The 14,276-nt window shown below is 52.8% G+C and overlaps 1 protein-coding gene across 4 annotated transcripts; it reads left to right on the top strand.

Annotated features, from left to right (window-relative positions):
* The first annotated feature begins 13 nt into the window (after positions 1-13).
* Positions 14-14,053, top strand: TRIM26 (tripartite motif containing 26). 4 transcript variants are annotated; one of them, XM_024557793.3, is made up of 9 exons: positions 14-154; positions 3,548-3,616; positions 4,099-4,580; positions 4,750-4,845; positions 6,056-6,286; positions 10,852-10,874; positions 11,320-11,435; positions 11,619-11,651; positions 12,126-14,053. In XM_024557793.3, exons 3-9 carry the CDS (start codon positions 4,143-4,145, stop codon positions 12,806-12,808), a joined length of 1,620 nt encoding a protein of 539 aa, XP_024413561.2. In that variant the 5' UTR covers positions 14-154; positions 3,548-3,616; positions 4,099-4,142; the 3' UTR covers positions 12,809-14,053. The 4 variants fall into 4 exon arrangements, with proteins under 4 accessions (XP_024413561.2, XP_045049265.2, XP_024413562.2 ...); XM_045193330.2 differs by having other exon boundaries at positions 4,096-4,580; XM_024557794.3 differs by lacking the exon at positions 3,548-3,616.
* Positions 14,054-14,276: the final 223 nt, after the last annotated feature.

Below are 14,276 nucleotides of genomic sequence, written 5' to 3'. Positions count from 1 at the left end.
CCTGGGGCCAATCCGGGCGCTGGTCCCGCAGAAATCTCGGTGGAAGGCTCGGGGGAACTGGAAGGTTACCGGGAGGGCGCCCTCGCCGCCCACTCTGCGCGCCTAGGAGACCAGCAAGGCCGGCGTTGCTCCCGCAGCACGGAGCTCGGCACCGGTGAGTGGGGGTGTGGGCTGAGAAAGGCGGCAAAGCAATGCAGTCGTTCTTGGGGGCCGGGGCGGGGCGGGGGGGGGGGGGGCTCGGGAGAGGGAGAGGGCCGCCGCGCCCTCCCGGCCTCACCCGCCTCCGCTCCAGGGCTCCGTCGGCGTGGGGCTCCCTTGCTGTCGGTGCCCGTCTCGGGCTCCGCGTAGCCAGAGCCGGAGAGAAGCGGCCCGATGGCGCTCTGGTTCCTTGAGCCAAGCAGACCGTCGGTCCCTCACCGCGACCAAAGCCGTGTTTTCTTCCATTTCCTTTGCCCCCCCCCCCCACCTTTGGGTCTGAATAAACTGGTTTGTTTAGTCGTGTGTACTTGGAGCTGTGTATCTCCTCCCTCTTTCAGCCTGTTAGCACGTTAGTATTTTTCCTAACGTTTTTCTTCCCAATTTTGGCGCAGATGGGCGGCACACACTTCGAAATTCTCAGTCCATGTCAGTTCTGATAGCACAGCGGTTGGTGTTTCTTCAGATGACTGGAGGACAGTCAGTCCTTCGTGCGCGCAGCAAAGACCAGTGTCGGGGCCCTGCCCGAGCCTCCTGTTTGACTGTTAGCCAAAGTCCTAATCCCTGGAATGTATTTCCCCAAGTGCAATCAGTTTTTTAAAAAGTAGACTTTATTTTTTAGAACAGTTGTAGATTTATACAACAGTTGGGAGGCGAGTAGAGTCCCAATATACCGAACCCTTTATTAACACTTTACGTTGTAGTAGGACGCATTTGTTACAGTTACTGAACCGGTATTGGCACATTATTACTGACCAAAGTCCATAACATTCAAGTGCCCTTAGTTTTTACCTAAGTACTTTTCCTGTTCCAGAATCCCATCTAGGACACCACATCCCACTTAATTCCCACATCTCCTTATGCTCCTCTTGGCTGTGGCAGGGCCACAGACTTGCCTTGTTTTTGATGACCTTGACAGAGTCCAGGAACACTGGTCGTGTGTATTGTACGATGCTCCTCTACCGGAATTTGTCTGTTTTCTTCCTAAGACTGGGCTTATGGGTTGTTGGCATCCCAGAGCTAATAGGTAGTTGGTCATTTTCGTCCCATTTTATCAGGGGCTCATACTGTCGGCATAATTTATGACTTGACAGTGATCTTGACCACTCGGCTGAGATACTGATTGCCAGGTTTCTCCGTGAAGTTACTCCATTCTCTCCACCCTCCGCCACCCCCACGTTATACCCTTTGGAAAATAGTCTAACTATGCCCAATAGTCCAATAGCCCACAGCTAAGGCGTGGGAACTGTTTCCCTGCCTTAAGAGCAAGTATGGTTATACTATTATTTGAAATTCTTTTGCATTGGAAATTTGTATCTTCTGCCTTATTAACTTATTCAAGGAAGGACCTCAGAGATGAGGGGGCATATGTGATTCAGGTGTTCAGTATGAGCTGGGACTGAAAAAAGAACATGTACAAGGGCAAGGCGGGGATGGGGGCTGTGAGGAAGGGGCTGTGTTCCTGGTTCACTGTGTGTAGCAAGCGGGTGAGGCAGGGCTGGGGGCCGGATGATGAGGAGCCTGTGTGCTGCTTTGAGCCCATGCGGGAGTTTTGGAGCACTGGAGTAATGCAGTTAGACCTGTGTGCTCCCCAACCCTGGCAGCACACTTCGCCAAATCTAAGATGCCATGAATTATTTCATATCTTGCCAAACGATGACATGCCATTGATCACACTGATTTCAGAGATACCTAATGTAATGACATGGATGTCAAATTTGATGAAAAATGGCAACTCCGTGGCTGATGGCTTCGATCAGGGGTGTCAAACTCATTTCACCAGGGTCCACATCAGCCTTGAGGTTGCCTTCAAAGGGCTGAAATAATTTTAGGACTGTATAAATGTACCTAGTCCTTACCTGTGAAGGAGTTGAAGTTACGTTTGGCCCTTTGAAGGCAACTGCGAGGCTGTTATGCCCCCCACCCCGCCCTCGGGGAAAATGAGTGTGCGGCCCAGCTTAGATCCTCCTTTCCTTCTTGGGATGAGTGGTTACACTAGTTCCACCACCTCACCTGGGCTGAGTTCACTGACTCCGTTTATGATCTTGAAAAAACTAAGTTTGGTAAACTGGCTTTTTTTTTCCTGATAGCCAAATTGTCAAACCTGAGCCCAGTAACACAGCATACCTGACCCGAAGATTCTGGCTGTTTCGTGTGCTCTGGTTGCACGTAACAACAGCGCTGACTCTGTGTTGCACATTAAATGTGCTCGTGCACTTGTCAGACCTTTATTTCAGGTTGTCCTGTTGTGATAGAAAACCTCAGTCCAGCACTTACTCACATTCCCCAGTTCACTTACAGAAACGGCAAGGATTCGGACGAACAGCCAGATGAAGGGTTATGTAGGGCAAGGTCCGGGAGGGTCCCCGTGGAGTTGGAGTGCATCACATTCCCTCTGTGGACGCGTTCACCCACCTGAAAGCTCCCTGAGCCCTGCACAGTGGGGAACTTAAGCAGGCGTGATCCATTATAACTTACAGCCCCTTTCTCCTCTGTTGAAATAAGGAGATGGGGCTGAAAATTCCAAGCTTCTAATTGTAGCTTGATCTTTTTTTTTTCTTATAATCTTCACCTGAGGGCATGTTTTCCTGTTACTGTTTAGAGAGAGGGGGAGAAGGAGAGAAACATCAATGAGAGAGAAACAGGAATTGAACCTGTGACCTTTTGGTTTATGGAGGACACTCCAACTGAGCCACACTGACCAGGGCTAGTTTGGTCTTTTGGGTGATCAGGCCCCACCCAGGAATCCGCCCAGAGTTGCCTCAATAGAACAAAATCTGCTCTTCGTGCTCTTGCCTCCTAGGAAATGATGAGGGTTTCAGGAGCTCTGTGTCAGGAATAGAGGCAGAGACCAATACATATTTTTCTATTATTTCACACCTTTGAATGACCTGGGTATTCCCTCCCACTCCCATGTCTTCGTGGTGATACTGTGACCAGAAAGGTCAAGAAACCTAGCCCCAGGCTGAATAGCAGAGTCATGGAGGCCAGGCGGAGGCCAGGCGAAAGTCCAGATTTCAGTCCTAACCCAGAACTCTTCGCTTTAGGGTCTGGTTAGAATGGTGGCTGGGGCGGGAAAAGATTCTGCCTGTGCTTCCTCACGCAGAATGTCTGTGAGCTGTGGGGAGGGCGCATGGTGGCCGAGAGCATTTGGGGACCTGTCAAGGCTTGGCAGGTGGTAGTCTTCAGCTGAGGGCCAAAGAGAGCTGCCAGTTGGTACCTGCCTTTTTACAAGAGCGTCGTGTAGGTGAATAGGCTCATTTTTCTGCACAAGTTCTTTATATATTCCAGCTTAGTAACCTTCAGTAACTTTCTCCACTGTGTCAGGATTCTTTTTTCTTTTTCTTTTCAGATGACAGATTAACCAAGCTGGCTGTGCAAAGAGGACATTTATTGGTTCATGTGACAGAAAAGTTCAACGGTAGGATAGCTTCCCGCACAGCTTAATACTCTTAGTCTTTGAAACCTGGAGGATTAAACAGAAGGAGTCTCTCACTGTCTGGGGACGTGAACAGCTGTGCAGCCTGTGCCCTGCACAGCTGAGAGCTTTGCTCTGTGGTGGACATTGTACATGTGTGTGTTTATTATCATAATTGGTACACCAGTTGGAGGAAGGAAAAGGCCTTGAGGCAGGACTGCTGTCCCACCCCCACAGCCTGGGCTCAGGACAGCCCTCCCTGCCACTCTTCCGAGCCATGCACTCCAGGCCCCAGTTTCCTCATCTGTAAAATGAGGGGGTTGGACTGTGTGGTCAGTAAGGCGCTTTTACTCTGCTATGACGTAAGCCTTGTGAGAGCTGGTCAGTGTTTGCTGATTGCTGGGGCAGGGCGCCCTGTGTGAGGTTGCCACCTCTGCCCTCTGCTGTGGCGGTTCTTGACTCCATGTCTGGTCTCTAAAAAGCAGACGTGACTGCCAGTGAACAGAGACCCATCTGAGCCAAGGACACCATGGCCACGTCGGCACCACTGCGGAGTCTGGAGGAGGAGGTGACCTGCTCCATCTGCCTTGATTACCTGCGGGACCCTGTGACCATCGACTGTGGCCATGTCTTCTGCCGCAGCTGCACCACCGACATCTGCCCTATCTCGGGGGGGCGGCCTGTCTGCCCCCTCTGCAAGAAGCCTTTTAAGAAGGAGAACATCCGCCCCGTGTGGCAGCTGGCCAGCCTGGTGGAGAACATCGAGCGGCTGAAGGTGGACAAAGGCAGGCAGCCGGGGGGTGCAACCCAGGAGCAGCAGGACGTGAAGCTGTGTGAGCGGCACCAGGAGAAGCTGCACTATTTCTGTGAGGATGATGGGCAGCTGCTGTGTGTGCTGTGCAGGGAGTCCCGGGAGCATCGGCCCCACAAAGCTGTCCTGCTGGAGAAGGCTGCCCAGCCCCACAGGGTAAGCCCTCTTCAACCCCAGGAGGCTGCGCTCTGCACCCACCTGGAGGCCAGGCCAGGCGTGGCCGGGGCCCAGCTGAAGGCTTCTAGCTGGCCAAGGACTCAGCCTGAGTCCACTCTGTTGCCCCAGCTCAGAGCGTGCACCTGTCCCCGTGCTTGTCTTTCTATAGGAACAAATCCTGAACCACCTGAGCACACTGAGGAGAGACAGAGACAGAATTCAGGGCTGTCAGGCGAAGGGGGAAGCTGACTTCCTGGCTGTGCTGGTAAGTGAGGCTGTTGAGGGGGAGCCTGGAGGCAACGGGCTGGTGCAGCAGGGCGTCCTGGGCTTGCAGAGACGCAGTGGGAGGCCTGTGTGTGGCTCAGCCCAGTCAGCCTGAGCTCTGTGGCTTTGGCCTGTGTCCTGGTCTGACAAATGAGTGGGTTGCCTAGATGTCAGCTAAGGTCCCTCCTTCTCTGTAACGCACCTCAGCTGCAGGGCCAGCTCTGTGAGGGAGAGTCAGGGTGAGGGGGACTAAGGAAGGCCTGGTTCCGTTCTTACTTTCAAAGAGGAGAAAGACTTGATTCCTATGAGAGTGGGAGCCAGAGGGCTTAGCGGGAGGACACTGGCTCCAGGGTAAGAACTGAGGGGATGGCTGAAGGAGGATGCTGCCTGGGCTATGGGCCCACGGCTGCCCATCTTTGGGAACAGACAGCACCTTCTGTACTTCTATAAAGATAGTGTCAGGATGGAAAATTGAAAAGCAGATTTCAGTTCTCTTTGGGAACTGGGCATTCCAGGGATGTTGGGACCAGGCCTGGCCCTGAGCTATTGGGCTCTGGGAGAGGGAGAAAGTGAAGCAGGAGAGAGCTCAAGTTCAAGCAGTGCCTCTAGTTCCTCAGTGTGTGGATGCAGCCCAACCTCAGTCAACCTGGACACCGAGGACACTGACCAGATCCCAGCCTGGACTTGGCAGTGAAATTAAAGAGGCAGGAAAGGTCATGGTCCCTGAGCACAAACCTTGCACAATCTCACTAATGGAGCAAGAAACAGCCCTACGTGGCAGGGATGGGGCACACAGATATTTCGTAGGTAGTGGGGTGCTGAAGAGATGAAAGTGAGCTTTCTACAAGGGGTGACATAAAGAGATTGGTGTTCAGGAGGGAAAAGTGTGTTAGCTCACAGTTCCTCAAAGAGTCCTGGAACATAGTGGTTTACCTAGAACAGATAATGTGCTGACCAGTCAGTGGAGTTAAGGTCACAGTCTTGCAGTGGCTGGTTGAGCTGAGCTGACTCACGGGCTGTGTCTTCTTCAAGGAGGGCAGGTTGGCCCAGGAATGCTTGAAAGCATCCCTCCTCCCAGCCTGAACACTATAGAATATGTGAGTGGGGGTAACCATAGAAGAGCCAGCCTCGTGCACCACTAACACCGGGTCCTGGAGGGATTTCCCACCACAAGGCAGAGGCATCAGCTGTTTCCCACTTCCCACCTGCAGAAGCAGCTCCAGGAGCAGAAGCAGCACATCATGGCTGAGTTTGAGCAGGGCCACCAGTTCCTGTTGGAGCGGGAGAAGCATCTGCTAGGCCAGCTGGCGAGGCTGGAACAGGAACTCACAGAGGGCCGGGAGAAGCACAACAGCAGGGGTGTCTCGGAGCTTGCTCGGCTGGCAGGGCTCATCTCTGAGCTGGAGGGCAAGGTGCAGCAGCCAGCGGCAGAGCTCATGAAGGTGAGAGACCTTCCTGGGCCGGGGTCCCCTCCCTGCCCCTCACCTGCAGGACCTCGAGAGAGTCACTTCCCTTGGGGGCCTCTGTTTCTCATCTGAAACATGGGGCTGATAATTCTGCTCCTCCCACTGATATTCTGTTGGTTTCTTGAGCATAAAATGAGATGACTGACATGGTGTCACTTTCAAAAAGGAAATTTTCTGCAAGTTCAAAAATACGAAAACGGAAGGGAAGGTGATTGCGATCTTCATTACTATCTTCTGTCATCATCACTACCATCCTGAGCCTGTCTTCTAACAAATCACTGGCAGAGACCTGTCCAGTGGAAGCTCTTGATGGTTCTGGAGATGCAGCTGTAGAGGTTGGGAGTGGCTAAGGGAGGGCTGACTGGCAGCTCTTCTTGGGGACCCATAGGGTCAGTCAGAACGGCGAGGTTGTCTCTGGGCCTCTGGTATTACCCTCAGGGAAAGGGGGAAGCAGGTGAGTTGCCTCTGGAATGCTTCCTGATGGAGATAGGTTTGGTGCTGAGAAAGGGCTTGGACTGGAGAACAGGTCTCCAAAGTGAAATGACCCCAGAGTCCATCCTCCCGGAGCCTCCTGGGAGAGTCTCACCGTGCTGCACAGGGCTCAGCAGCCTGTGGAGGAGCCTGCTCAGTCTTCCTGCTGTCCTCCACTTGTATGGTCCGGGTGCCTGGGCCTGTCAGCAGCATAAATGCTCCGCTAGCCAGTGGCACAGCAAGTCAGTAGCTGGCAGAGAGTTGGCAGAGCACGTTCTCCAGGGTTGTGTGCCAGTCTAGACCTCACAGGTGACTTCCTCCTGCCTCTCCGTCATTGTGCATTCAGACTCGGAGTAGCAGGGGTTTTTAAACGCTTGTAGTGCAGTCCCACACTGATGAGGTCACCGAGGGCCAGAGAGTGGAAGGGGTCTGCCCTAGGCCATGGGGCAGGTCAGGAGTCAGTCAAAGCTCCAGCCCTGTGTCCTCACTCCCAGGCCTCAGTACTCTTCTTTTTTCTCATTTTATCTGGTGTGTTTTTCTGGCTCCGTCTTTCCTGCAGCTGTATCATTCTGTTCCTTCAAATCTCTCTCTCAGACTGACTGGGTCACTTGCTGCACCTCCCCTTCCCCACCTCCTCTCCTCCCTGTTCAGGGACAGGTGTCCGTCCTTTCCTCCGGCCACCACTGGCGGATGTGCCCTTGTGTGCGGAGTGGAGGGATGTGACGTACAGTTGCGTGTGCCCCGAGGGGAGCCTCTTAACCACCTCTCCACTCGAAGGAGCTGTGTGGGCCAGCAGAGGCCCAGCCTTCAGTGCCTGCGAGACCACTCAGATTGAAGACCTCCCTGGGGTGGGTGGCAGAGGAGAGAGAGAGTTGGGCGTCTGCTTAAAACTAATACGTGAAACCTTGTACTGGTGGGTTTTTCTGTTTTGATTTTGCTGCAAGGGAACTGGGCAGCTAACTCCTTAATTGTCATTAATATTTTCCCAGAGATTATTTGAATGTCAATGGACAATAAGAATGATGTAAACTAGACTTTTTGACAAAGGGGAAGGGAAAGGAAAGGAAGGTCTCTGGATGGGAATTTGTGAAGATGTTAAAGGGGGCAGGCAGATAGGCGTGGCCAGAGAGACACTGACACCCTCTCCAGTTCAGCCCCAGAGAGACCTTGCGAGGCCGGCCGGCTGCGTTCGCCTCTGCCTTTCCGGCTGTTGGTCGCCTCCTTGCCTGGGAAGGGCCCCTCGTGAGTGCTCCCTGTTAGTGCCCAGGTGTGTGCCGAGCCAAGAGTGCCATGTTTGCTTCCTGTTACACGACAGCCCCGGAGCCTGGGTGGAGGCCTGTGTGTGGCTGCAGGTTGCCTTGGATTCCCCAGGCTCCCCGTTCTGTGTCCTTTGGAGGAAGGGTTCTGGCACTGGTCTCTGGGTCCCACTCTCTCCGGGTCACTCAACCCCTTTTTTCCTTAGACAGCTCTCACTGCCCATTTATCTGCTCTTTTATACCATGTATCTCTGCAGGCTGCTTGGCAGACACTGACTTACCCTTGTCCCCTAGTCCTCAGGCCGGCTTGGACTTAACTTGTTTTGAGGGACAGATCAGAAGAATTTGCCAGAAACTCAGACACCTCTGGGAAGTTGCTTCCTAGTAGGGGCAGGATGCAGCTCTGTAGCAAAGCCCACCTGTTCCTGAGACTTGTTTCTGAAACAGTCATCAGCAGCCAAACTTGGCGATTCCATTTGTTCCCCTATCTCACCCCTACCCTGTGCACCTTAACTCTTCTCTTTCTTCTTCCTGTAACCTTCAGGTATTTCTATAATATATTTCTTATGTTGACTGTTCGCTGCTTCCCCTACTACAAGGTCAGCTCTAACAAGGGTAGAGATTTGTATTGGGTTGGCCAAAAAGTCTGTTAACTTTTCTTTTTGAAAAGTAAAAGACACATTTTTCATTATCATCAATAACTATTGATTTGGATATTTCGAGCATGTCCGCTATCTCCCACGTGGTATAATGAGGATTGTTCTTGGTTAGTGTCTTGGTTTGATCTCTATCAGCTTCGGCTGGGCTACCTGACCACAGAGCATCGTCCAGTGAGACATCTCCAGCACGAAACATTGCAGACCACTTTTGACACGTTCGATCAGTCATAGCACCTTCTCTCAACACTGCACACATCTTTATGTTTTAAGATTTTCATTTATTTTTAGAGACAGGAAGGGGGGGAGAAAGAGGGAGAGAAACATCAATGTGTGGTTGCCTCTTACATGACCCCCTTAGTTCGCAGGCCGGCACTCAGTCACCTGAGCCACACCAGCCAGACTGCACAAATCTTTTTTATTTGCATTTTAGTTGTGTTTTTGCCTTTCTTGAAATAATAAAGCATGATATGGTGAAAATGTGTATTTTCTTTCATCTTTAATATTAAGATGGCTACACAAAAATTCACCAATCGTGATTTTTTTTAATGCACACTCTTAATGATAGCTGTCACGATACAATCTAACAAAATAGCTTCAAACGAAGTTAAGACATCTAAGCACTATTAGAGCCATCTTACAGAAAAAAAATGAACTTTTTGGCCAACCCAATTAATTATCTTTTTTTTTAACTGCTGTATTCTTGGCTTCTGGAGCAGTGCCTGGTGTGTAGGGAGCGATTAATATTTGTGAATGAGTGAAAGGAAAGCAGAGCTTGATAAGGAGTGTTATGGAGCCTGTAGGCTCACAAGAGGGAAATACCAGCATCTCACAAGAGCCCCTCCCCATTCCGCTGTGTCCCCATCACATGCATGGCGGCACCGTTTTCCCTTGCACTCAAGCCGTGGCTCGCCCTTGCTTATCCTTCAGGGCTGTGTCCAGTCAGGTGTGATCACGCGAGGCTGGTTCTCTGTCTCTACTGCTGCTGCAGCTCCAGGTTCTCATCTCTCACCTGGTCCACAGCAACAGCCTGCAGACTGGCCCCCATGTTCACATGGCCCCCCTCAGCCGATGCTCTCACAACAGCCCAGTGACTGATCACTCAGCGTTTGGGCCAGCTGCTCAAGTACGATGACCCAAATTAAACAAGATTACTTCTCTTTCAGTAATGGTTCAGAGCTGGGCAGTCTGGAGCTGCCAGGGCAGCTGTCTGGGAGGTCAGCAGAGAGCCAGGTTACTTCTGTCTGGTTGCACCAACTTCAAGGGATGTTGTCCTCAGCTGTGTAGTCAAAGTTGGGCTCACCACCACCATACCTAAAATTTAGCCAAGGACCCCTGGCTGGTGTGACTCAGTGGATTGAGCGCTGGCCTGCAAACCAGGGGGTCACTGGTTCAATTCCCAGTCAGGACACACGCCTGGGTTACAGACCAGGTGCCCAGCGGGCGGTGTGTGAGAGGCAACCACACATTGATGTTTCTCTCCCTCTCTTTCTCCCTCCTTTCCTCTCTGTCTAAAAAGAAGTAAATGAAATCTTTAAGAAAAAAAAAAAAACTTTAAAAAATTCAGCTGAGGAAAAAGATGAAGTAGGAAGCAATTTTCTCTTTTTTAAAGGACATGGCCCCCAAATTGTAGTCATTGCTTCCTTTTATCCCATTGGCTGGAGCTTAGTCTCATGGCCAGACCTGGTTACAAGTGAGTCTGGGAAATAGAGTTTTTTGCTGAGTTCTGTTATTAAAAGGAAGAAGAGGAGAGTGAGCGCTGGAAGTCAGAGCCACATGGAAGCCTCCCTGTGGTGCTTTGCTGCTGCATATTGAATGAAGTCCGAAGTCCGTGCTGTGCCTGTTCAGCACTGCATGACCTGGCCCTGCCTCCTCTGCGAAGCTCTTCCACCTTCTCATTCTTCACTGGGCTGGCACTTTCCTCTGTCAACTCTAAGCACAAATGTCGCCCCCTTGGGGAAGCTGGTCCTGTCGTCTCTGCCCTGTATCCCCCACCCAGTCGCTCTGTCATATTTTGTTGTTGTTACTGTTTTATCCAATGCTGTCACTAGAACATCAGCTGCAGAAGGAAGGGACCGTGTCCCCGACTCTGACACGGTGTTGCTGCAGGTGAATGGAGCCTGATTCACATTGATCCTTGTGCTTTCTTCCCTTCCAGGACACCAGGGACTTCTTGAACAGGTAAAAGAGCCTCCTCTCTGGCCTGGGCCACACTCGTTCTCCCGTGTCCGTGTCCCTTCCATTTTCCTTGACCGTGGCCCACTTTAATTACTGGGGAGAAAGGGCGCTAAAGGTGCGCTCAGACCATGGTTCCTCCTGGGAAACAAGAGCTCGGTCTGGAACTGGAGACCTGCTGTCCACTGAAGCAAGTTCCCTGTGGGGTTCCGAGTCCTTGGCCTGCTCTCCTTGCCTGGGGTGGGACAGGTGGCGAGGGCAGGAAGGTGGCTCAGGAAACTAAACTGCGCTGGAGGTTGAGCCTGCTGATGGTTGCGGTTCACTTAGTGTCTTTGGACCCATTTCTCTGTCTGGTGGGGGGCAATCATGCTTTTCCCTCTCCCCTTCGTATTTGTTATGAGGATTGGGAGAAATGCAAGAGGAGCTAAGGTTATGTCTGCCATCTTCTCAGGTATCCACGGAAGAAGTTCTGGCTCGGGAAACCCATTGCTCGAGTGGTTAAGAAAAGGACAGGAGAGTTCTCAGAGAAACTCCTGTGTCTGCAGCGAGGCCTGAGAGAGTTCCAGGGTAAGTGTGGGGGAAATCTTGGGGCGGGGACCAGGAGTAGGACTGGCACTCTGAGGAAGGGTCCTTGTCTCCTTACTGTCCCATTCTCTTACCTCTGTCCTCTGAGAGCCTCTGTTTATGTGAGAAATTGGCCTGTCCATTTGCTGGGCTCAAGGGTCATTGCTTTCCTTTTTTTCTCCCCAGGGAAGCTGCTGAGAGACTTGGAATATAGAACGGGTGAGTATCCAAAAGGTTGTTTCTGGATTTACCTCAAATAAAGAATACTCTCCCCGCAGAGATTATTCTCCGGCGCCCCCAGGAGTCCCTTCTCCTGTGCCACAGGGAGAGTTTTTCAGTGGCTAACCTCAAGCCCCCCTTGCATTTTCTGACCGACTCTTTGAGCCGCAGGAGAGGCCGCCACGTGGCAGCCTGGCCCTTCTCGCCCTGTGTTCGGTTATTCTCGCCTCACAGAGCCTGCCACCAGCCCCTTCACGGTGACTTAGTTTCTTCTCATCTGCCTGGTCACGTGCCTCCCTCTTGGCCCTGTCATCAGGTTGTACCCTGCATGCTCTGAGGGGCCCTGTGCAAGTGGACCAGGATGTGAATGGCCCCCTGGGATTGTGCGGTGTGGCAGCCCTGCCGTGGACACCGTGGAGACTGGCGGCCCCTGCCAGCGCACTAGTGACACTGTTACCTTTTTTGTTCCCACAGTGAGTGTGACCCTGGACCCACAGTCGGCCAGTGGGTACCTGCAGCTGTCAGAGGACTGGAAGTGTGTGACCTACAACAGCGGCCTGTACCAGAGTACTTACCTGCACCCCCAGCAGTTCGACTGTGAGCCGGCGGTGCTGGGCAGTAAGGGCTTCACCTGGGGCAAGGTCTACTGGGAAGTGGAGGTGGAGAGGGAGAGGTGGTCAGAGGATGGAACGGACAGGGACGAGGAGGATGACTGGGAGGAGGAGGAAGAGGAAGAGGAGGCTGTCTATGGGGATGGATATGATGATTGGGAAACGGATGAGGATGAGGAGTCCTCCTTGGGGGATGAAGAGGAAGAGGAAGAGGAGGAGGAAGTTCTGGAAAGCTGCATGGTGGGTGTGGCTAGAGACTCCATGAAGAAGAAGGGAGAGCTCTCCCTGCAGCCGGAGGACGGGGTGTGGGCGCTGCGCCTCTCCTCTGCGGGCATCTGGGCCAACACCAACCCTGAGGCTGAGCTCTTCCCGGCAGTGCGGCCCCGGAGAGTGGGCATTGCCCTGGATTATGAGGGAGGCACCGTGACTTTCACCAATGCAGAGTCGCAAGAACTCATCTATACCTTTACTACCACCTTCACCCGCCGCCTGGTCCCCTTCCTGTGGCTCAAGTGGCCTGGAACACGCCTCCTGTTGAGACCCTGAGCACCCTGCCTGATGCCTCTCTCTGGCCCCCACTGCTTTTGGAATTCCAGGACTGACGGGGGAAGGAGGTGCCTGAATCAAGGGAGTCCTCTGCTGGTCCCCTCCCAGTGGTGCTGCTGCTCCGCCCATGTTGCCTTGGCCCGCCTTCCAGGGGTCCTCTGCAAACGTCCAACCCTGAAGTCCACATGGGATCCTCCCTCCCTCCTGCCCACTGCCTTTGCCCCAGCCCTGCATTCTCTTTGTTGAGTAAAGGCCAGGCAGCATTTTCTTGCCCAGTGCACCGCCCCATGTCAGATGTCCTTGGGAAAAATTAGTGGACTGTTCCACCCCAGCCACTTTGCTGTCCCCAAGTCCCATCGCTTCCCTCTCTCGCAAATCCACTCTGCTGCCTTCCCCGGTACTTAAAACAGAGTTGCCCCAGCTCAGTGAAACATGTATGAATAGGCTGAAAAAACTGAATGGAGACCTAGTGAGGCTTCCCTGGCTCTTGAGTGAAGCACCCAGTGGAAGTCTTTGAGCCCGGAGAGAGGCTGTGCTTTCTGAGATGAGGACCGTGTATTTGAAGTGCCCCGTCTGAGGAGGCGGGGCGCCGCACAGCAGTCTGTGGCCTTGGGAATGGTCTCAAAATCTGTGGCTTTGGACAAGAGTTATAATCAGTCCTTTTGAGGAGAGTTTCTTTTTTAAAGAATCCAGATTATCTTCTTTTCAGTCCAACTAAAAACACCAGGGCAGGTACCCAGTCAAGCAAAGCCTCTCCTGCTTTGGAAGCTCTGCTGAGCTGCTCCAGCAGGGCCTCCAGACACTGGCTCTATCGTTTTCCTAGTAGCGGGTCTGGGGAGGGCAAGGCAGGCTGTGGAGAGGAAGGGAAGAGCCTGCCAGGTCTTCGGGTCAAGAGGAATTAAAGTGAATCTGCCCATGGGCCCAGCCCAAATACCAGCCTCTGTCCAGCCCTTAGTGTGCACAGGTGAGCACACCTCCCTGCTCCAGCTGGACCACCCTACAGCCGCATCCCTGCCCTGCCTCAGGGCCTGCTCCCAGCGGCTGTGGGTCACCACGCTGCCCCCGAAGCCAGCATGCTGCGAGTGTGACGTGCTACCCAGGTCACGAACACCTGACTTCTGTCTCTCGCTCTGCAAGCTCCTTGAGGGTGGGGGTTGTACATGGTGTTTCTCTTGTATCCTCCGTGGCACCTAGTGCGCTGCTGGGTGCAGAATAGGTGCTCAATAAAATCCTGTTGACAGCCTAGATGTGTGTGCCTGTTATTACGACTCAGTTCCCACCAGGCCTGCTCGGTCTGTGACTGCAAAGCGCAGGGCTTTTCTTCTGGGTCCTTCAGAACTCTGTGACTTCGCTTTCTGTCCTTTGTACATGCTGTCCCTGTTGGAAAGCCCCAAAAAGCCCCGCATGGGACTTAGCCCAGCCAGCACCAAGGTCTGGCATTTATCTGCGATGGGGCTCTAGTGGAAGG

This window comes from Desmodus rotundus, chromosome 11 (genome assembly GCF_022682495.2).
Source record: "Desmodus rotundus isolate HL8 chromosome 11, HLdesRot8A.1, whole genome shotgun sequence".
Lineage (NCBI taxonomy): Eukaryota > Metazoa > Chordata > Mammalia > Chiroptera > Phyllostomidae > Desmodus > Desmodus rotundus.
This window is presented reverse-complemented; position numbering and strand designations above follow the sequence as displayed.

Bases quoted from the DNA above. Each gene is read 5' to 3' on its own strand.
- TRIM26 (XM_024557794.3), top strand. From the start codon at position 4,143: ATGGCCACGTCGGCACCACTGCGGAGTCTGGAGGAGGAGGTGACCTGC. The intron at 6,287-10,851 runs GTGAGAGACCTT...CTTCCCTTCCAG, and splicing joins CAGCGGCAGAGCTCATGAAG to GACACCAGGGACTTCTTGAA. The intron at 10,875-11,319 runs GTAAAAGAGCCT...CCATCTTCTCAG, and splicing joins ACCAGGGACTTCTTGAACAG to GTATCCACGGAAGAAGTTCT.